Source organism: Colossoma macropomum, unplaced genomic scaffold (assembly GCF_904425465.1).
Source record: "Colossoma macropomum unplaced genomic scaffold, Colossoma_macropomum, whole genome shotgun sequence".
Classification (NCBI taxonomy): domain Eukaryota; kingdom Metazoa; phylum Chordata; class Actinopteri; order Characiformes; family Serrasalmidae; genus Colossoma; species Colossoma macropomum.
In genome coordinates, this window is record NW_023494786.1 from 22995642 (window position 1) to 23017916 (window position 22275).

A 22275-nucleotide genomic window follows, 5' to 3' on the forward strand; every position below is an offset into this window, starting at 1 on the left:
GTCAGTATTCCAACTAAGGTCGTTAACTACTTTTACCAAAGCTGTTTCTGTGCTGTGGTCTGACCCGAAGCCTGAAGTTTTCATATGTATTGTTATGTAGGAGGAAAACATTTAGCTGATTGTGCACCTTTCTCTAGGAATTTGCCCAGAAATGGGAAGATTGGAAATTGGTCTGTAGTTCAGAAGCGTAGCCAAGGGGTGGCCAGAGGTGGTCAATGCCACCCTGGAATGAAGTATGGCCACCCTTCTGACTACACCAGTTATGGAAAGTGAGACAGTCGGCCAACATCAGTAAAGCATCAATCAGAGTAGTCACCAATCAATAATGAGAATATGATGATGCTGCATTTAATAATCAATGTATCTTGCTGTGATAGACTAATAAACTCAACGAACAGGCGAGTGAATGTGTGCTGGTTTCCTTTAGAAGGGCTGCTCTTTGAGCTACATTATGAAGCAAGGTGTGCTATGATAAGATGAGATAACTATCAAAAAATACTATACCGTCTGGCTTGCTTTATAATCATTAGACTCATATATAACCTGCAGTGAATGCAACCTAAATTAATAATTTCTATGGCCTGTCTGTATGAAATGTTTCTCTTAAAGTTATCGTTGTGCACTGAAAAAAAGTAATGCATTTAATTTACTTGATTCAAATGCATCATTTCCTCACAAATTACTAAAAAATGCTACATCAACACTGTCTTTCAGTTTACCTTTGGCAATAGTTGTACTGATGTAATATTTTATTCATGTGCAAATGATGGACAGATTTAGTTGTGTACAGAGAAAACACAATGCATCAGTTCATATGTCATTTTAATACAGTAATGCTATTTATTTAGTTAGGTTTTTTCCAAGCAGTCTGCAACCTCAATAATAACTTTGATCTTACCTGGCCAACACATTCTTAAAGATCCAGCTATGCCCCTGCTGTTGTTGCCCATGATGGCTCTGTTTCTTGAGAAGTGGTTTTACAGCAGCAGCTTTAATTGAGTCTGGAAAGCACCCTGATTCTAAGGAACTGTTTACAATATTTAATATAGTGCTGCAAAAAGATTAAAAAACCTGTTTAAAAAAGAAGGTTTGAACTGGATCCAAGGTGTACATAGAGGACTTTAACTGAGAAACAACAGAATGAAGCTCGACTTCATTAATTTGACTAAAACCATTTTGAGTGCTCTCTGGTTGGCAGGCTATTAGATCCAATACACTGCTACTTGTGAAGTAAATACTAGATCTAATATTGATTACCTTTTTTTAAAAAAAAAACATTGCAAATTCCACACATTCGGATCAAGAGAACTCATCCATTATTGGTGGAGGATTTAAAAGTCTGTCCATTGTTGAGAATAAAAACCTGGGGTTGTTTCCGTTATCACTGATAGTCTTTGAGAAGTACTGCTGTCTCTCAGAGTGCACTGCCAAGTTATACAGATCTACAGAGTTTTTCAGGATTTCATAGTGTATTGTTAATTCCTCCAAATGTGTTTCTACAGCAGTCCCTGTTTGTGAGATCATAATTGCTCATACTTCCAGGGTATGATTTTTCGTTTAAGTTTGAAATGACTGCTTCAAGAAGTCAGCTGAAGTTGATTCTTTGAAGCAGCTTTTCTTCACCAATTTAGGTTTCTTGACATTTTGTGTAGGCGCCACAGCTAAGCAAATAAAAAACCCAATAAGCAATGTCACATGCTCCACTTTCCCCTATTGACATCTATGATGCGGAATATTGAAAATGTAGCTCCAGAATAAAACAAAAGAAATTAACCTTTGAAAGGAAACATATCTTGGATGATTGACTGGATTTGGGGTAAGGGTGAAAAGGGTTCTTGGCAGATTGACAGATTGATTTAATGTGGATTCTGCTTTTTTGGCCCTTTTTAGCACAACTGCAGTATGGTGAACAAGCTCCTATAGTATTAATGTAATAGCTGTAAATAACTTTTCTGTTATTGTTCTGCCATTAATATATAGTGTCAGTATCATTATCATTGTTGAGTGAAAAAAAAAGAAATTCAGGTTTCAGATGATGGAGTTCTCTCCATCATTGCATGTTCTCTCTGTGTCTGTGTGGGTTTCCTCCCACAGTCCAAAGGCATGCAGTCAGGCAAGTTGGAGAGACTAATCTGCCCCTAGGTGTATGACTGTGTGTCTGCCTTGTGATGGTCTGGTGGCCTGTCCAGAGCGTTTCCTGCTATCTGCCCAATGAGGGCTGGGATAGGCTCAAGCACGCCCTACAACCCAGGAGGATACACAGCTTAGATGATAAGTGAGTGAGATATGTAGAGGCCCTAGAGTTACATCATAGACAAACAGAACTTTGAATCTGTTGACCTTCTCAAATAAATGATACTCTCTTATGTCGGCTGCTTTTTTAAGCCATTAAAATCACAACCAATACTTCACTAACTAACTAAATAATTAAATAAACAAAAATAATATGCACTTGTTCATTAAACAGTAGTATTTTGTAGTGATTTTTTCCCTCAGGAAACTCTGAGCAGAAGACATAGCAGCAGTACATACATGCCCAAATTCTCTGTGTACTGACTTTTGGTCATCAGGCAGAAACAACAATACTAGTTGCAAGTAAACAATGAATGACACATAATGTTATAAGCATGACATCTGAATCTTTTTAAATGTTATTAAACATAATTAAATACTATACATGACATTTTCATACAGTTTGCTCAAATTCGCTATAGCATTAATGCTGTTCAAGGTATTGTCCTGATCTGCACCACCCTCCACAAGTATTGAGATAGTGAGGTCAAAGCTGGTGTTTTTGTTGACTTATAAAGCTCTTCAGTTTAAAAAGACATTTTAAAACCATTTGAAAAGGAATTCTCCTTTTTTGTGATTACTTTGCTTGCTGATCTGTCATAGACTTTTCTCCAGTCTCATTGTTTACTTATGCTAAGTTGATCCAAAGGCAAGAGCAAAGTTTAAAAAGTAAAATACACAATACAGTTCTGGTGTGTGCACTCAGTTTATGCAACTGGGTGCATCTAATCATTTACAACTAATGCACAGCCAACTGGCACAACACTGGCCAGCTAAAATGAAATCTGAAAATCCCCCAACAATGAAATACATTTGATTTGAAAATATGTAAATAAATAAAAGGTGACATTTCATGCTATTACTGTAGGTATATCTTCAAAAAAAAAGGAGACATGGAAAAATGATCTGAGCTTCACGCTGATGGTCCTGACTTGTGGTGAATGAACTCATGACATCTATGCTTGTATTATAAAATAAGATTCTCAACTCACAACTAGGAAATTGCAGAAATTAGTTAGATCTTGGGGTCAGGACGTTACCCAAATCATAATCATACTCCACCTATATAACCGCAAGTTGTTTGGGGGTTTGCCAGAAGAAAGCCTCTGCTGTCAAGAACCAACGTTCTCAAGCACTTCCAGTTTGTCAGACATTACTAGAACTTTCAGTGGGACTGTGTTCTATGATCAGATGAGACCAAAATAGAGGGTTTCGGCAACAAACACCAGAGGTGGGTTTGATGTACGTACAAAGAGCCATGCAGAAAAGTATCTCATTCCCACTGTGAAGTATTGTGGTGGATCTGTGAAACTGTGGGCTGTTTTTCTTCAAAAAGCCTTGGATAATTTATTCAGATACTCAGTATCCTGAACTGCCTCAAGTACCAGCATATGTTAAACTGGGCTGCGGTTTGGATCTTCTAGCAGGACAATGATCCAAAGCACAGCTCAAAATCAACAAAATTGTTCACTGACCAGAGAATCATGTCCTTCCCAGTCCCCTGACCTGAACCCCATAGAAAAACTGTGGGATGAGCTGGAGGAGAGAGTCCATAGTGTGGACCTCAGAATTTGCAGGTTCTGGAGAGGTTCTGTGGGGAAGAAAGGTCTCAGATCCTTTGCCATGTGTTCTCCAGTCTCATTAAGCATTATATGGGAAGACTCAGAGATGTATCTTTGCAAAGGGAGGCTGCACAAAGTATTAAATGTAGGGGTGCCAACAATTGTGAGACACACGGATTTCAGAAAAATGTTTATTACCTGATAACATTTAGGTTTTTTGAATATTTGCACTTCAAATAAAGGTTAGATTTTTGGTAATATTTTGAATGAAAATCAAAAAGATTAGCAATAAAGAATGTTTTTACAGCCTGTTTTGCTCATGTTTACCAGGGAGGTACATATTGGTCCCATTTTCATTGCAATGAATATTACAATAAATGTGTTTGTAGTAAATGTATTTATTTATTTTTTAATTTTTTTTAAAGTCTACATAATATAATAAGCTTATCAACACAACATAATTGGTTCATTTATACCACCACTTTGTACCTAGTCTTTTGCAATTAAGTTTGAATTGCCCTAACATTGTCCTTATTACCAGACATGCAGTCGTATGCAAAAGTTTGGGCACCCCTGGTCAAACGACATGTAGTGAAAAGTTAACAGATCCTCCATAGAGAACACGCTTTTTACATAATACATATTACAAACATAATTACTGTTTATTTGCTAAATTAATCATTGGGGAAAAATTTAACATAAAATTAGCCTGTGCAAAACGTATGGCACGTTTTGTATTTTTTTTTTTCCAATATGTTGAACTTAGCAAAAGGCAGAAAAAATGTACCAAAATTTGTAGAGAAATGTCGTATTTAAATTTGTTCCCTGTAGAGAATGTGTTAACTTATTTTAACTCAGAAAATTAAGAAAACATGTAATTTGACCAGGGGTGTTAGAAGTTTTGCTTACAACCGTACCGCTTACAACTGTGAAAGTGTCTAATGTATCGCAGTTTTAGTTAAAAGAGATTAATTTTATAGGTAAACCTTCTGCATTGCTTCATTCCAGGGTAAAAGTCCAGCTCTGAATAAATAGCAAAGGTCAATATGACACTAGACCAATGACATGATCAATTGATCAATGACATGATCAAAAACAAATAAACAGCAGTCATTAAGGAAAAACAAATCAGTCTGGCTTATTATCAAAACTAAATAAATAAACATGTCAGTAATTATTAACTGGCCTGAATGTCTCTTGGCAACATCCAGCAGGGTGAATGAACCCTAAAGCAATTTGAAGTCGAGCTGCTCTTAGAAACCATCAGTCAGCGACAGGAGATCAGTCTGTCTATCTGAGCTGCAGTCATGCTTGGCCAAATACTGGGACTTCTTTATGCAGGGATACATGTTCTTCTGCCCTGCCTTCCTCCGATTCCTCTGTCCAGCCAAAGCCTCATAACACATGACAAGGTAAGACAAGATGAAAGGGTTTTGCAAAAGCACAACTGAACGAATATCATTACACAGTGACAGTGATGTTAACTGCACTAAAATAACATTAAACAGTACAGTGCTGTAGTCATTTTGGAGCTATGCAATATATAATGCAATATAATTACAGTATGCTGTAAAGGGGAGTAGCCTTATACTGATAAAATGGTCAATTGTTTATGACTGATCTTACATCAACTGTATTTCTTTTCAAAACAGATTTTGTATGTAAATCAGTTTCGTTTATAAAATTCTAAAGTACAAGTATAATGGAAATCTCAGGATCTCTCAATATATCTTGACTTGAGCTGCGAGCCTCATCACTTATTTGTTATTCATGAAAGCTCTGTAATTTTTCAGCGTCTCAATGATTTTCCTTTGAGCAGGGCTGCATTTTCAGAGAAGAGGAAGAAATGACTGCTGCATTATTATTGTTCTGTACTAATGACAGTGCTTTGCTCTTTCTGATGCAGTACTTAGGAGACTGGTATTTCATTGGAGTAGCTGCATTCGATAAGGAGTCCATTGCAACGTATCAGGGAATAGACAACTCTGTTGCTAAACTCCACAAGGCCTCAGATACCTCTATGTTGATGACTGCAGCTTTGCACCAGTGAGTGTTGGAATATACCAGTATGTAATAACAGTCATTTCATTTTTAAACATAGTGCAATTTGTTTTGAGTTATGTTAGGGAGTTTTCTCCAAATTCATCAATAAAATCATCAAAGTCACTATCATAACTTTGCCTGTGATTGATTCATGCTCAATTGCAAAGTTGGCCTATTTTTGTAATCTACACTGAGTTGCAAGGTACATCTACGTTATAGCTAAACTTATTGGCCATTTTATCAGGCACACCTACCTTATACTGTTGTGTGCAAAAGTCTGAACACGGTCAAAATATGTTTTACTGATTTAGTGAGTTTAGTTAACACGTCCTCTACAGTGTCTTTCTGCAAATTACAGTCCATAGTCTCTATTTATTTGCTAATAAAACAACTTTCGCAATATGTTACATTCAGCAAATAAGCAGTAAGCACTTCTGCAAATTTTAATGCACTTTACTTGCTGAATTTAACATATTAGGGGGGAAAAGTAGAAATTGAATTTACTTTTTTAAATGAAAGTACTTTATTTGCTATTACAAAACTGAAAATCAACAAAACACGTAATTTGACCAGGGACGCCCTAACTTTTGCATGTGAGTTAAATGTGGGTGCATTTTGCAGGTGTACTGACTGTTGCCTGTCTCTTGTTCAGTTGCCACCAGCTTCCCACTCCACTTTCACACAATGTTTAATATATCTGTAAAATATTTTAAGTTTATTACTTTTGTGTAATTTTTATGCATATTTCACCGATGTGACTGACTTTTCTGTGTGTTTTATGGCTATAGTGAACAGGATCTAGACATAACTCTGTACTACTGCTGTCACTCTTAATATTCCCATAGACTGTCAGAAAAAAGGTACTGTGCAGGTACATTTTTTGTTCGGTGTAAATGTAACCTCAAAGGTACAACTATGGTGCAACTGTGGTTTCCTAGATATGCATTAGAACTTTTCATAACTTAATGTTTTAACAGAATAAAATAAACAGACAGGGTATGTGGAGTCAATACAGCATATAATTGCAAAAAAATATGGTATAATTATTTTCCCTAACTAAAGACTTTTGAGGGTACCACACTCTCCACCCACCAATGCAAGAGAGGTACTGCCCCAGTGACAGTTTAGTACCTTTTTTCTGAGTCTAATTTAGCTGCAAAGCCCTCAACAAGCTATTGTCGGTTTTAAATTACATTGCTTGGTGTGATGCTTTCAGTTCATTCAACATTTAAAATATTCAAGATTAGTGAAGACTTTACATGTTGTGTAGAGAAACTCTAACACAGACCACCTCTGAACAAATCTGTTCAATATAATTGCAGAGAAGATGAGTGTAAGGTCTTGTCCTGGACTTACGAAATTAATCCACACTCGGATCCCATCATGAAAGAGGGGGGTAAGTTTCTAGATACATCTGATTTAAGTCCAAAGAAGATGGTCGCACACATCAAGATTGTAAAGGATCTCTGCTGGACTGGATGAACTCATTCCCACTATTTGGAGTTGTATTGTAATTTTTTTTCTTGACTGTTTGAAATAAAAGAGCATGATATGGTATGTAAACATTGTCATACCACTCACTCTCCAGTAGTCTGTTTTGAATCTTTGTTTTTGTGATGGCACAAAAGTCTACCTACCTACCTACCTTTGGCCTATAGTAGTTTAGCCTTGCCCATGTTGAAATTATAAGGAGTACTATTTTTGAACAAGGCACGGCCAGTTTTTTGGTGAAAAAAACATGCAAACATCATACGTTGACCTTAATTTTTCTATTTTTACTCTTTCCACAGAGCAACTTGGACTAGCATTTGATGGCAAATGGGTAAATTGTGACTCATGTCTGCTGCTGATGAAGTCTGATCTGGAGAAAGGCATTTTCAGAATCATGTTGTTTGGTCAGTCGCCTCAGGTCTTACCATTCAACTTTGAAATACTCATACAGTCGTATGCACAGGTTTGTGTGCAACTACTCAAATGACATGTTTGGATGACTTTCTAAGTGTAAATAAATGTCTATGTAGTATAAATGTAGTCCTCCTCTACAGAGAACACACTTAAATATGGCATTTGTTGCTCATTTTAGTGCACATTTTTCTATTTATTTACTGAGCTTAACATATTGGAAAAAGATAAAACATAAAATATAAAATGTTTCATAATTTTTGCACAGGACACATTTAATTGTTTTTTCCCCCCAGTACATATAAATAGTAATTGTGCATTAAACTGTGCAGAGGTGTGTTGCTTTATAGAGGATGTGTTATTTTCACTTAGAAAATCAACCAAACATGTAATTTGACAGAAGCTGTTCAAACTTTTGTGTATGTCTGTACGCTCTTTGGCATAAAAAACATGGACAACCGTTATCCTACTACAGATGCTGCACTAATTGTAGTTTTGTCTTTTTGATATGTATGAAAGTCATGACTGTAGTCATTTTAAAATCGATAGTATCCTTTCACAGTGTTTAATGAGATGTAAATACATAATAATTTGTGTAAATTATACACACACTGTTAGAGTAGCTACATTGGCAAGTGTATGACCATGCAGATCATATTTATACTGTCCATTTGTCTTTACAGCACGTTCTCAGGAATCACGAGAAAAGCTGTTGGAATCGTTTAAGTCAAAAATGGAATGTTTAGAGATTGATGAGTTTGTGATTCCACCTCAGGAAAAGGGTGCGTTAAAACATTCTTTTAATGACTTCTCTTTCTTAAATCACACTGAATCTGATCTTCCAGCTTTAAAGCAGTAAAGAGAGACATAGCCATTCATATCAAAATATTTACCTGTTGTTTCAGAGTTCTGCAAGCTGGACGTAGCTGCCTGAGCAGGTAAAAAGACCATTTGTCTAAGCTATTGTGTCTAATACTCTCAGCCTTTTTTCCAATGAAACAATAATATTATTAGCACTTTTCATATTTTGTCCACACAAATGTCTATTTTATTGAGTGCTGGCAACTCATAGAGTATCAATGTTTCACCAGCAATGAAAAGAGACCAGGATAGTTTGTGGACATGAACATCAGTGTGGATTAACAGATGAAGATCCAGAGCTGAAGCTCCTGAGCTGTTGTCTACACCCTGCTGTCCTAACTGTTCAGTCTTTGTAGATGTACATTCAGTATGTCAACCAAATAAAGTGATTAATGGTGCAGCCCAGTGATCATATGGTCAGTGAAGTGTTCAGTGGTTCAGCTTTGGTGTACGTAATAGTGAATGAAGTGTAAAAAACAGAAGTGACATTGGTCATTCTCACTTCAATCTGCTGTACTTGTTATTTTTATGACATTTAAAACTGTTCCCCAAAACTGCTGAGATGTGTATTTTCATTACATGGTAAAATGATACTGAAGCTAGGCTGAACCGGGTTTACTTTATGCCTTGAACCCCAGCTTTATTATTCAATTATTAAGATTCATTATTAAGTAACTGTAGTGTATAACTAAATGTTTATGTTTTAATCACTTTCTATAACACTTTTTAAATGTAACATTGTTTAGTTCAGTTTAGTTCTCCTATTTGACAACAAACTAGGAAGAGAAAACTTAAAAGACCACGTGGTATTTAGGCTTTAAACACAGGTGCTTATTTGAGGTTACAGTCAAGCTTTCCCCAGTTTGTCCTCATATAAGGAAAACGCTCAGCTAAACTGTGACACATTTGAAAAAATGTTACAGAAAAGTGCAAAAAGAGTCCCCATCATGGGAATCAAAACATCCTTTTCCATCGCTTTTCTGAAATAGATGGAAACAAAGCTACAAAAACAGCCTAGCCTGAATTCTTTGGTTTTGATGTCACAAAAACATATACATTAACATATATCTGCCTACTAAGTCTACAGCAGTTTACCCCCACCCATTCATACTGAAGTTAGAAGGAATGTTTGAGCCTGAACTGCTTTTTGAATGAGGTTGAATGCAGGGAAACCATTTAGAAGAGAGCTCATTTACAAACATCAGTCTTAGAGACACCTAAAAACAACAGCCTGTTTAATTCTAAGGGAGAAAGAGAGGTTGGACAAAGGCCATGTAAGAATGAATTAGTGCACAATTTTGTGCAAACGTTTGGGTGCCCTGTTCAAATGTACATGTTTTTGAAGTAACAATATGTTAACACATCCTCTACAGAGAACACACATTGTTTATTGGCTGAATTTATCATCATGGGAAAAATCCATTATAAAATGTGGCCTGTGCAAAAGTTATGGCACATTATATATTTTATGTTTTATTTATTTCCTATTATGTTAAGCCCAGCAAATAAACAGAAATTGTGCACTGAAATAAAAAAAAAGCCATATTTAAGTGTGCTCCCTGTAGAGGATGTGTCCACTCAGATCAACAAAACATGTCATTTGACCAGGGTATTCAAACGTTTGCTGAGTAAAATATAAGAAAAATGTATGATATGGGTCCTTCAAAGCCTTAACATTTGGATTTACAGTGAACAATGAAATATAAAATATTTCCTAACTACTATGAATGAAGTGATGACCCCCATAGTGGCTTTTAGTGTTTCAAGGGTTAAACGTCTTAAACTCTAAGCTCGCGTGTTTGTCAAGTTAAGTCTAGTTAAATCGGCGAGTGGCAAAAATTGGGCCACACTCACGCAGATGTAGCGGGGAAATACAGAGAGCAGTTCATAACCATGCAGTTAACCACAAGAGGAATGTCACCATACCTGCTTTGTCCACGTAGATGGAATCACAGTATGGTTTTCACATATCAACACTTCTGTGGTGCTCCCTCTCCCTCTCTTTCTCTTTCCCCCTCCCCTACAAATGAAAACAGAAAGAAGTTAGCCTGCACTAAGAGGCCTAGATCTGAAAAGCACAAAGCCTTGTAAAAGAATTTTCCCACACAAACACTTTCTACCCACGTGCTCTTTCATGCTCTCAGCTTTCGGTTTTTCATCACTGCCATCTTTCTTGATAACTGGTGGTATTTTGGTCTTTTAATGCTTCCTCATCATATTGTGCCTGTCTTTGATCAATGGGAGTAAATATTTGAGACTGGGGCATGTAAATTCAGGCGAAAAATCCAAAATATACCCTGGAGCACAAGAGGTTAAGGGGTCCATTTGGTGGAAAACTAAAGGTTTCTCCTTTTCTTGAAATAGGAAGGTCTGATACAATGAAAATGTAAAAGATTTTAAAGCAATTTCAAAGCATACCCAGTCTACACAGTCTATGAATGGTAGCTAAGCTGCAAAAAACAGTATTCAGTGTTTTTGTGATGTCATAAAACCCAGTGCATTTGCATGTATCCACTTGTTCAACCTACAGCACATTAGCTCTGTGTCGTGTTGAAGTTATAAGGACTGTATTTCAGCACAAAATGCTCATATTTACATAGATCACTCTTAAAGGCACAGTAACAAAAACATTTTAATTCTAACAGACCAAGAGATGTTTGAAAAAGGTCATGCAAAATGAATTAAGACTGTTTTTGATGAGGCAACAGAAATCAATAAGCTATCAAAAATTTCATTGGAAAGATGTTATAATGGTAAAAGAAGCAGCAATAAAAGAGAGTTGGACCAGACATTGAAAGGGCAACTATATAGGACCGTTTATCATAAAACCTATTATCTTGTCTGGATCATTTATTGTTGTTTATGGCTATCATGATGACTTTTGTGAAGAGCATGGTTCAGGGACAGCACCACTGTGTGTGTTTGTGTAGGAGAGGTTGTTGGTGTGTGGGTGCCTGTGTGTCTTTGCAGGAAAGTACAAGTTGGTTTACTGGGGATGTCCCATAAAATCAGGTACAAGCTGTACAGCATCCCAAACAAGACTGATAAACATCAGCTCCATGTTTCAATTGGGATTGGGGCAGAATTCCTTTCCATTTTATGCTCTGTGATTCTTTCTTTTGGCGTATTAGAGTCAAGCAAACATACTGATATAGAGTCACTGGTCTTGATTGGACGACTGTGGTGGGAGGGCAAATTAGTTTGGCAGCTTAGCATAGATAAAGCAGTACGAAGATTGACCGTATGAAGCCCAATCTTACATCCCCATCCTTTTTTCACTTCCTGAGCACCCTCGGGCAGAGTTAGCAAGTTAGCATGTTTTCATTTTTATGCAAGCCATTACAGTTACCGGAAAGCTATCAATATACAGTTGTGTGCTAGATTTGTTACCTTTATTTACATATATATTTCACAAAAAGGCAGGCACATACATATCTACCTATGTCTTTTAGGGCATTTTCACAGAATTGTTGATTAATGGGTCTGATGTGTATGATTGTAAAAATTGTGACCGGACACCAGGGGAAATAAGATCAGGATGGGGATGCATGATCAGACTCCACACTGGCTTGAATGTTATATACAAGATCACTTAAATGGGAATTTGATTTTCAAAAGTCATTCAGAGAGGTCTGAGGTGAAATGCTCCATTCTAGAGAAACTTGGCAAGTCAGAATTGTTCACAGTGGTAGTGATAGGAATCAGATAGCTGAAGCGTTAATGATTCTAAAGAGCTCCCTCGCATTAAGTTATTACATGAAATGGTTATGAATATGTTGCGTGATAACGGAGACATTGTGATTTATGATAATTTTGAGATAGGGTTTTGGTTTAAAACACATTTTTGAAACACATTCATGGCAGAGAAGTACATGCAGGGCATCACAGCGCAAAATAGTCCCCAAAGAAAACTTACTTTTTCAGCTATACCATTGTTATACCTTTCTTAACCTTAAAACTCAGAAGATACATGTAGGTTCACTGGTGGTTCTGGATAGTAAATAAAATGGCTGTATTTGTGTTGTAGACATAGTGACCCCTTCAGCACCACTGTACAGAAATCAGAATTGGCAGTTTTCTCTACAATGAACCATTTTACATCAAGCCACTCTAAATGGCTTTGTTTACATTTCAACAACTAAATTACGCAGACATTTTTAACAGTTAGGGAGACTGACCTGTTAAGTAACAGCTTAGGCAATTAAATATAACCAGAAGTAAAGGACTAAATAGAAAAGTAAACGACTGTGTTGGTATTCCATTAAATGTAACTGGAGAAACTAGAGGTCCTTGTTCACATTGCTCTGAAATAATATATCATATAAATAAATGTGCTGAAAAACATCACAAATGATGTCATTTAAAACCACTCAGCATTACTAAGAGATTAGCCACATAAGATCCAAGCAAAATTTACCACTGTGATAGAAACCAAGCACAGGCAGTTAATCTAAACTAGCGATAAAGAGAAAGGAAGCACAGCATTGGTGAGAGTGAATGACCACAAAGCTGAAAAGGGTATGTCCAGAGGAAGATTACTTTTGTACTTTTAGACAAAGTACCTTTTCTACAAGTGACAAAGAATTAGACTCATTTGAGGATGACAACTCTAAAAGTATAGACCACTCTGAGAAACGGTAGCTTACATTTCATGCCGCATAGCTTGGTTTCCAACCACAGTAACTTTGCAGAGAAATAAAGAGAGAGGCAGAGAGAGAGAGAGAGACAAAGAGAGAGAGAGAGAGAGAGAGAGAGAGAGAGAGAGCGATTGAGAGAGAGAGAGAGAGATTGACAGAGAGAGGGAGATAGAGAGAGAGATAGAGTAAGAGTGTGTTCATTTCTATATAAAGACGGAATGAAGAAGGGGAAGTCCTGAGAACTGAACAGAATTGATGTGTGACACTGAAACAAGCACACATTGGTTCACTAGTCCTTACACTACAGTACACACTGAGGTGAGTGCAGTCTCTCTACTATCTGATCTTATCACATTCAAGTAATTAATCAAATTGTATTACATATGTATTACAGTTAGAGACCTTGTCTAGAACATATTTTAGTGCCTCAGTCCTGCTTACTAATAAATGGATTTAGACAGTAATTAGGGTGCTTGGGATGCACAGGACTGAACCTCTCTGGTTCTGCACCCGAATGTAAGGCAGTATGACATGACATGACATGATATGATATGATATGATATGATATGATATGATATGATTGTCATATGCAGGATTACTTAAAAGTGGTCATTTACGCAGGTTGGGTATTCAATTAACTATGCAACTTGATGGAGGTTTAAAGAAAAGTGATGGAATTCAAATATGCAAGACAAAAACAAGGAAATATTGACTGTTAAAAATATGAAGCCTTGGTCCAAGTTACAAAGAAATTCTGGGGGAAAATAGTCAAATTGAATGACCACTTGTGAATTCCAGTGACAGACTTAGTGACAAGTATATCTTAATGACAACCCAGCACATTTCTAGATAGTTCTGGTTGATCAGTGGAAGAAGAAATTCTTGGAACGTCTGTGTCTGCTAAATGCTATGTCTGAAGAGGGAACTTTAACCATTCTTGGAAGTGCATCCTTTTCCACAAAATCTTCACATCATATGCCTGTCTGATGTGATGCACTGACATGCTTTTGTTAAGAGTGTATGCCTGGGAATCCGTTGCATGAACTGTTCAGCAGCACAGCCTTTGTCCTCATTTACTCATGCAAAAAGTTGTGTATCTAGAAACTGGATATTACTCCCACAGTGGAGAGAAATCAAGAACTTTGAGAAGAATTCCCTAAGACCTACAAACACATGGCAGGTGCTGCTGCTGCTGTGTAATCAACTGTAGGATGTTTCAGTCACCTGTGGGTGAATTCTGTGTGGCTTAAGAGGGAAATCACCTTGAGAAGGTGAAAACCAGATATAGCAAGATCTCAGCTTTTTTTTATGTGTGTGTGTCATGCAACATCACAGCACTGATTCAGCTCTACCTGAAACCTTAAATTTCATGGTCTCTTTACTTGTGTGGTCAGTTTCACAGTGTCTGGTAGCCTCTCATGCACCAGGACTGTGACATCTTCTTAGGATCCTCTTAGAGAGGGAGAAGCACCAAACAACAACACGGTCTCACGATTAACTGTCTGTTACTGTGGATGCTGTGGATCTTCTCTTCTAATCATTGTTTCTCTATTGGCTTTTAGTCAGCAATGTACAGCCAAAGCCACATCAGGTTCAATCTCTTGCTGGGCTGGTGTTGCCTGCTCTCGGTCGCTGTCATGATTATGGCTGTGGTACTTGCTACAGGAATCAGCAACAAAAGCCCATCGAATGGAAAGCAGAATGAGTCAACAGGTAATGAATCGATCATAAATCTATAAGAAATCTATTAACATGACATCACGTCTTTATTATAATTTGTTTAGTATAGTTTTGTCAGGGACTGAGGACATCTTACAATAAGATTTATCATAAGGTTGACTTTTATTTACCCATCAAGTCAAGAGGCTTTTATGATGTATGTATGCAGTTATGATGTATAGAATTTACATCACTATCGTTACGATGTGATATAACTGTGATGTGTCTTCCTTCCAGATGCTCCTGCCTCATTTGATTATTCTCGAGGTAAGAGGTTTTCTCACAGGCACAAGTAAGCTTTCCACACAGCGCCTGTTCTGTGGTCAGGTCATTTGTGAAAGAGGCCACTGGAAAACTGTACTATGCAAGTTACCATCAGCAAACTTATGTTGCCAGAAGAAACAGATCTGTACCAGATAAGCAAAGTAAAAGCTTTACACTCAACATGTATGTGATGTAACCGAAACAAGGAAATGCCTCTATGTAGTATTCATCACTTTACACCACCACAATCACTATGTGACCACTTGATGTGCAAAATTGCACACCTCAGTGTGTACAAGTGTAAGAGTAAGAGTAATATAATGTAGTGTAGTATGCTGGCTACTGAGAGCACAGACATCTACTGCTTATTTACTTATAAAAGACACTGCTTATGAAAAGAGAGTGTAATGACTGTTTTGTTTTCCTTTTCAGGACCTCATTTTGCTACAAATCATATCCATCTTGTTAGTGGTAAGCAATCTTTCTCTCTCGCTCTCCTTTTTTTTTTCACTTTTCCCTCACTCTCAGTGAAAGAAAATTCCGGCAGGGACTTTCAGTTGCTAGATGATCTTGTTATTTTTGTTCCTTTTCTCTGTGTGGTTGAGGAACTGTCACTTAGCTGCTGATCCACTACAGCCACACTCAAAAGTCAAGCAAGCATAACTGGATGCAGACAACAAACTCTTTCCTAAATCCCCTACTACAGAAATTAATTCCACTGAAAAAGTCAGTGGTGTGAAACAAGTCAGCCATGTATAAAAATATGCACCTTTACAGTATGATAGGTCTAAAACTGAAACCACTTACGGTACCTCCTACTCCTTAGCTCTGACCACAAAATTCTGACCAAGACATGGAGCAAGCAGCTTTAATCTCTGTGAGGTACAGTGGTAACACTGATAAACTTTGTGACAGATATCTAATTCAAGCAGAGTAAGTGTAGATTCATGAAATCCTTCACGGTTTTCTACAACCTGATCCTAACGGCGTTTCAGAACATAACCGTCCAGTAGTCCGTAATCTTCTCTCTGAAACTGACGAACAGTTGCTGGTGACCGCAAGAAAATTTAATGTCAAATTTGTAGAGGCGTTATGAATCACTATGGAAAAGGACACAAATATGTTTATATGTGTGTTGTGTAACTGGAGGGGGGACTGTTCCTTTCATGGTCTTTCCTCCCATACTATCTGCTCCACTACCTCTCTGAAGTGGGTGTTCAATGTGGTTAGGCCGATTGCTGGGGCCTACACAAATGGAACAAAATCGTCCAGCTGAGACATAACGTTCCTATGTAAGTTAGCTCGTAGCAGATTAGGGTGTGCATGCAACGACCCCCTTATCTGATGTAGGGTAATACCAAGGTTTTTTTTTTTTTTAATAGAATCAATGTTGCTTTATACACAAGCATCTTAAGTAAGCTTGCTGATCTACAATCAGCTCTCTCCATTCATGTAATTTGACCATTAACCCTCATGAATACTAGGTTTATTATAGTATGAAACTAATACGTAAGTTATGTGGAGTGAAAGGTATGAGAGTGAAAAACTGAAGCGTGGGCCTATATACAGTTTTAGGGGTTAAACATAAGGAAGTGAAAGGCTAAAATTGATACAGCTTCAGTGCTCACAGAAGTTTTGTTATACTTGCCATCTTATCAGATACACCTACCATACTGTTCAGGGGTGCCCAAAGTGTGGCTCGTAGGACAAAGTTGGCTCGTGAAGACTCGTGATTTGGCCTGCCAGAAAGTTACCTTTACCACACCCCCTCACCCAATAGCTTTACCAAAAAAAAGTACTCTTTTATCTTTATTTTTATTTTATTTGGGCAGTGATGATATGCTTATGCAAGATCTTATCTGGTTCTTATTTTCCTTTTCAAATTGTATTTTTGAAGTATTTTAGAAACAAAATAAAGTGTAGTGTAAAAAAATACAATTTTAAAAACATGATTTGAAATAAATATGGATACAAAGTTTTTTCTTTGCTGTTTTGTGCACTTTATGCTTATGGCAGGTATGGTATAGTGGGTAACACTGCTGCCCTCCATGTGGCAAGCTGGGGTTTGATTCTCTGCCTGGGCATGCACATTATGCTATTCAAACAAAAGTTCTTGGGCAAGACTCCTAACTACATTTGCTTACCTCTGTAACATGATCAAACTCACTCCGGATAATGCAAATCCTGTTATTGTAAATGTCTTTTTGGCCCTCAGCTCACCACAATTATTGCTCTTTGCACCCACCCCCCACCCTCGAAGTTTAACATTTTAGGTACCCCTGATATAAGCACACATTAAAATTAGGTTTAATTGTGTTATAAAGTGGCTTATAATGTGTATTGGCCTCATTAATAGACTCAAGTGCCTTGTTGGTCCACCTTATACAGATATTAGCCTCTTTTATTATACACAATTTATGTTAATCTGGTCTTGTTTGCAGAATCAGGTTTTGACCACTTTTGGCAAATGATTCACAACCCAGCAGTGACAGTGTTGGGTGCACTCATGCGAGTGCAACACATGCTAACATACCACGACTATGTCATTATTGTGCTGGGAATTGTCCATTACTCAAATAATAAGTGGTCTGTGGTGGTCCTTGTGGTAGGTTTCCATTGATGGAAAGGGTAGAGGGGGCTGATAAATTGTTCAGCGACAGATGGTCAGTAGCCCACGAAGTCTATATGGTAGGTGTTTCTGATAAATGGGCCAATGTGTTTAGCTGCATGGTAAGAATTGTGCAATAAAGATTTGGGCCAGAGTAATTTGATGTTTCATTCTAACTGATTTATGTGCTTTGTGGACCAGGAGAAGGCAATGGAACTTCCTGGCAGCATGGCCAAATGTGTTTCTGCAAGAATACCTCCCTCCTCCTTCAGGACAACAGGGTCAAGATCACAGTTGGAGGATTCTACTACATCTATGCCCAGGTCTCCTTGAAGCATAATAATAATAATGATAAGAATAAGCAAACGGTTACTGTGATTGCAAATGAGAACATGCCTAAAAAAACGAAACGCAAGCTCATTGAGGCAGAGCAGTACGGTTCAGGCACTGTGTCCATGTCTGGTGTGATCCATCTGACAAAAAATGATAGTGTGAATCTGGTCATCAGGCCTATCGAGTCCATGCCCTTGTTAAAGGATGAGTCACAAACACACTGGGGTCTCTTCTTGATTGCTAGTCAAGGGGATCATTAGGCACATGGCAGGTTCTCTCTTCTTAAATCAGAGTGGAATATACTGCAACATCTTGTGAACATATTCCTACACCTAAACAGAATATACTGTAATATATTTTCAATGTATTACATTTCAAATGGGTCAGCTTGAATAATGCTAAAACAGACATATCTACTTTGTCAGTGCCTTAGCGGTGTCTTAGTAGTCTTAGTCTCAAGGCTGTGCTTTCTGTATTTTAGCAGGTCACTGAAAGAGTTGGGAGTCATTGTTGCCAACAAGAAAAAATTGTCCAAATTTGACTTCCAAACAAAGAAACTCACTGATCCATTTTTAAGCACCTAGAAACTGAAGAAACTTTGTGTCAAGGAGTGCACTGATTTTCTAAAACTTGAGAACTGTGGAAGAAAATGGTTTGAATGTTTAGAATCTGAAGTTGTCATATACTGTATACATAATATATACATTTGCTATAGCTTGCTGTAGCAAATCCTACCATAAAATCATCATCCAAGTTGTGATTAACTACAATTTCATTGAGAAATTGTACACTGCGTTCCAAATTATAACATCGATCGGCAGAACAAGAAGCAACACTCTGCACTTTCTGCCCTGGTTTTTGCTCTTCTGATCTATGTGAACGGGTGATTGTTCTCAGCCCTTAGTGGTGTATATGTCTGTATAAATGTTTAAGATTTTTGTTTCTTATTATATATTTTTGTAAGAATCTTATTCTGTTCTAGAGACGTTTCAATGTTTATAGTAAATTAGTTATTTATGTCTCTTATTTAAGTGAATTAACATTCCTTTCATTTCCTACAGTATTTTTTTTCCCCAAGAGTTGTGAAGTACTGTGTTAGTGTGATCATAATGTAATGTGGTTGATTTCAGTCTGTATATCTATATGGTTTTGCAATAAAAAAAAAATATAAAAGCAGCATACTGTGTGGGCCATACTCTTAGTAAAGTCCAGTCATGATTATAACTATGACAACGCATCATCCCCTTGGCATTATAAGGTTCTGTCTGACATTGTTGTCCAAATTGAGCTTTTTCACATATTCTTATTCTGTGACGTCTTAACATTATGAGAGTGTTTTATGCATTTTTGGACTCTTTATCTACAAAACAAAAAGGTTTCCAAAATCCAAAAAAAAAATCACCAAAGTCAAACTCTAACTTAGTTCTATAAGGGTCTATTTGTGAGCCAATCAGCACTTTGAATACTCACAACAATACCAATCAGGTTCTGCTTCTCTGTCATGTCGCTGCACTGCTCAGTGACTGTGGGGAAAAGCTTATAAAACTTTCAGCAGCATGTTTTCATGTTTCGTAAACACTGCCTGTCTTAAAGTTCTTTAAAACGTCTTATTATCTTAAAATTTTTAAATGTTAAGCCTTAAAGTTAATTAAATAGTGAACATTTGAACAGATGGGCTCTTAATTACAACTTATGCATTAATTTCATTAATTCATGCAACTTTTCTTTTTCTTTTTTCTCCCAAAGTAAGACATTTTAGTGCATTAGAGTCACATTTCTGATAGAAAACAAAACCTCACACTGCCTTTAGACTGACCTGCTACTCTTACTTGCTGGGACAGTTTATTACAGTAGCTGGTTGCTGTCTGACCCAAAGGAAATGTAAACTAAAGGTTCCTACTTCCGCACTGGACAAAATATTTAGCACTGACCGTTATACTGAATCTATCAATCAATGCTTTTTTGAATAAGAAAAAGATGATTTGTCCTAAATAAATGAAGAAATAAATGTCATTAAAAAATAAAGAAATAATAAAAATAAATGTTATAAAAATGTCATAGAAAGTAATAAATGTAACTTTCTGAACCTTATAACTCCAAGCAGAAAGTGAGTTCTAAACATTTGAAGGTTCTATCTGCATTTGACCTGTTCCAATAAGACCAATTTACAAATTTGATAGGATTTTGATATTGTACATTTAGAATACATTTAGCGTGTCTATCGTGTTCCACATATCAGTTTTGCTATTTGGAGTGCAAGATCCCAGATAGAACTGTATAATTCCAAGGGGATGACATGCCAGAACAATTAAATGTAACATACTTTTCTATGTAATGCTAGTCCTGTGTGAAATTACTTCCACTAAAGTGGCCCATTTTTATTCACTTACTAATACGTACCACAGGATGGCACTACAGGGCAGTGAGCATCATCTAAACCAGCTTCCATGCCTCTATCATTCGTCTCATGTTCAACAAAGTACAGCTGGTTAACTAAACAACTGTTATATACAAAGTTGCTCCTTTAGCCTTCAGCTGCTTTTATTGCTGTACAGTACATAATAATCAACAATTTAAGTGCATCATTAAAGTGAATAAGCTGAAGTTAGCTAAACTCTAAACTTCCTCTTTAGTTTCAGAGCAAGACACAAGACAGAGATATTGAGAACTTAGTCATTTATAGAAAATAGTCAGTCATATTAGACATATTAGGTTAATACAATATTGATAATCATTAAACTAGTTAGTCTTAAGAAAAAAACAATAATAGGTGAACAAAAAATTACTGTTGAAATAATGAGATTAATATTGTGGCTTTAAACAGTTTAAAATGATCCCTAGTATTTGAGAAACCACAATAGTTGGAGTGTGATAAATGTCAGTCTATGATCCAGATGTAGTGACTCTAACCAAGATATTGACTTATTCATGCTTTCCAAAATACAAATCATACCACACTCTAACCACAGTAATTGGTCATGGTTGCTTTGTAGGTGGATGAATCATAATTTTGAATTTCCCTCATCAGTCAAAAAGAGCACCAACACAAATTAAATGTAACATAGGTCTTGAAATCTACCACCCTGCAGAAAGGGTTCAGAGAGGCTTCAGGATCAAGTTTGGGCTCTCTTGATATAGACATTTTTATTCAGTCATCCCTGCTTTGAATTTGATTGTTATTCATGATTGTTCTAGCACTAGTACAAGAGTAGTCCAGTCCTATCCAAGCTAGCTCAAAACTTGTCACCAGTACACTATATGTCCAAAAGTATCCAGACATTTAACAAACTTTTAATTAGTAAATTCAGGTACTTTAAAGTGCATCCATTGCTGACACAGGTGATTTATTGCACACTCAGCTTGTATAATCTCCATAGAAATGCAATGCCAATAGAATGAGATTATCTGGAGCAGCCATGCGCGAGCCGAAAGTCAACATTCCCAGTGCCAAGTGTGGGTTAGAGGGGTATAAAGCCCCCTAGAATTTGGCTGTGGTTCAGTGGAACTGAGTTCTCTGGAGTGATGGAGCTCCATTCCAATACCTTTGGGATGAGCTAGAGTGGAGTTTGAGGTCCAGAACTGATCAACCAACATTAGTACCTGACCTTACTAATGCTCTTGTGGCTGAACGCAATCAAATCCTCACAGAATTGTTCCAACATCTAGTGTTAAGCCGCAAGAGTTTAGGCTGCTGCTAGGGATGCATCGATACCATTATTTTCAGACAGAATATGACTGTTTGTTTTTTAGTACTTGCCGATGTTGATTCCAATACTACTAAGTAACCTATTTGAAATTAAGTATTTGTTAGTGTAAATGAGTGTGACATGTCACAGCAGTTTAATCATTAAAATCTAGCTGATTTTAAATGACATGCATTAGCTAGATACTTTACATTTTTTACCTTGGATCAAGTAGCGTTGCAGTTGAGAAGAGCAGGTTTTGTCTCACATCAGAAAAGCACTTCTACACAGCTTGCTCCTCGCAGTGGACTGAAGCAGTGAAATTATCATGAAACATATTAACAGAAGAATTACATGAACACAACTTCCAA

At 37.0% G+C, this 22275-nt stretch overlaps 2 protein-coding genes across 3 annotated transcripts; both read left to right on the forward strand.

The window, feature by feature from the left end:
• The first annotated feature begins 5048 nt into the window (after positions 1–5048).
• apom (apolipoprotein M) lies at positions 5049–9069 on the forward strand. The gene is made up of 7 exons (XM_036564345.1): positions 5049–5266; positions 5761–5900; positions 7220–7293; positions 7688–7792; positions 8483–8581; positions 8705–8737; positions 8891–9069. The coding sequence occupies exons 1-6, from the start codon at positions 5162–5164 to the stop codon at positions 8731–8733; spliced, it is 552 nt and encodes a 183-aa protein (XP_036420238.1). The 5' UTR covers positions 5049–5161; the 3' UTR covers positions 8734–8737; positions 8891–9069.
• A 799-nt stretch (positions 9070–9868) lies between these two features.
• lta (lymphotoxin alpha (TNF superfamily, member 1)) lies at positions 9869–19398 on the forward strand. Of its 2 annotated transcripts, XM_036564332.1 has the most exons (6): positions 9869–13615; positions 14860–15010; positions 15254–15283; positions 15713–15751; positions 18090–18211; positions 18703–19398. In XM_036564332.1, exons 1-6 carry the CDS (start codon positions 13553–13555, stop codon positions 18760–18762), a joined length of 465 nt encoding a protein of 154 aa, XP_036420225.1. In that variant the 5' UTR covers positions 9869–13552; the 3' UTR covers positions 18763–19398. The 2 variants fall into 2 exon arrangements, with proteins under 2 accessions (XP_036420225.1, XP_036420217.1); XM_036564324.1 differs by having other exon boundaries at positions 18090–19398.
• Positions 19399–22275: the final 2877 nt, after the last annotated feature.

Coding starts and splice junctions, on each gene's coding strand:
- apom (XM_036564345.1), top strand. CDS start 5,162: ATGCTTGGCCAAATACTGGGACTTCTTTATGCAGGGATACATGTTCTT. Junction 5,901..7,219: donor ATGACTGCAGCTTTGCACCA/GTGAGTGTTGGA, acceptor ATATAATTGCAG/AGAAGATGAGTGTAAGGTCT. Junction 8,582..8,704: donor GATTCCACCTCAGGAAAAGG/GTGCGTTAAAAC, acceptor CTGTTGTTTCAG/AGTTCTGCAAGCTGGACGTA.
- lta (XM_036564324.1), top strand. CDS start 13,553: ATGTGTGACACTGAAACAAGCACACATTGGTTCACTAGTCCTTACACT. Junction 13,616..14,859: donor ACACTACAGTACACACTGAG/GTGAGTGCAGTC, acceptor ATTGGCTTTTAG/TCAGCAATGTACAGCCAAAG. Junction 15,752..18,089: donor TCATATCCATCTTGTTAGTG/GTAAGCAATCTT, acceptor TTTGTGGACCAG/GAGAAGGCAATGGAACTTCC.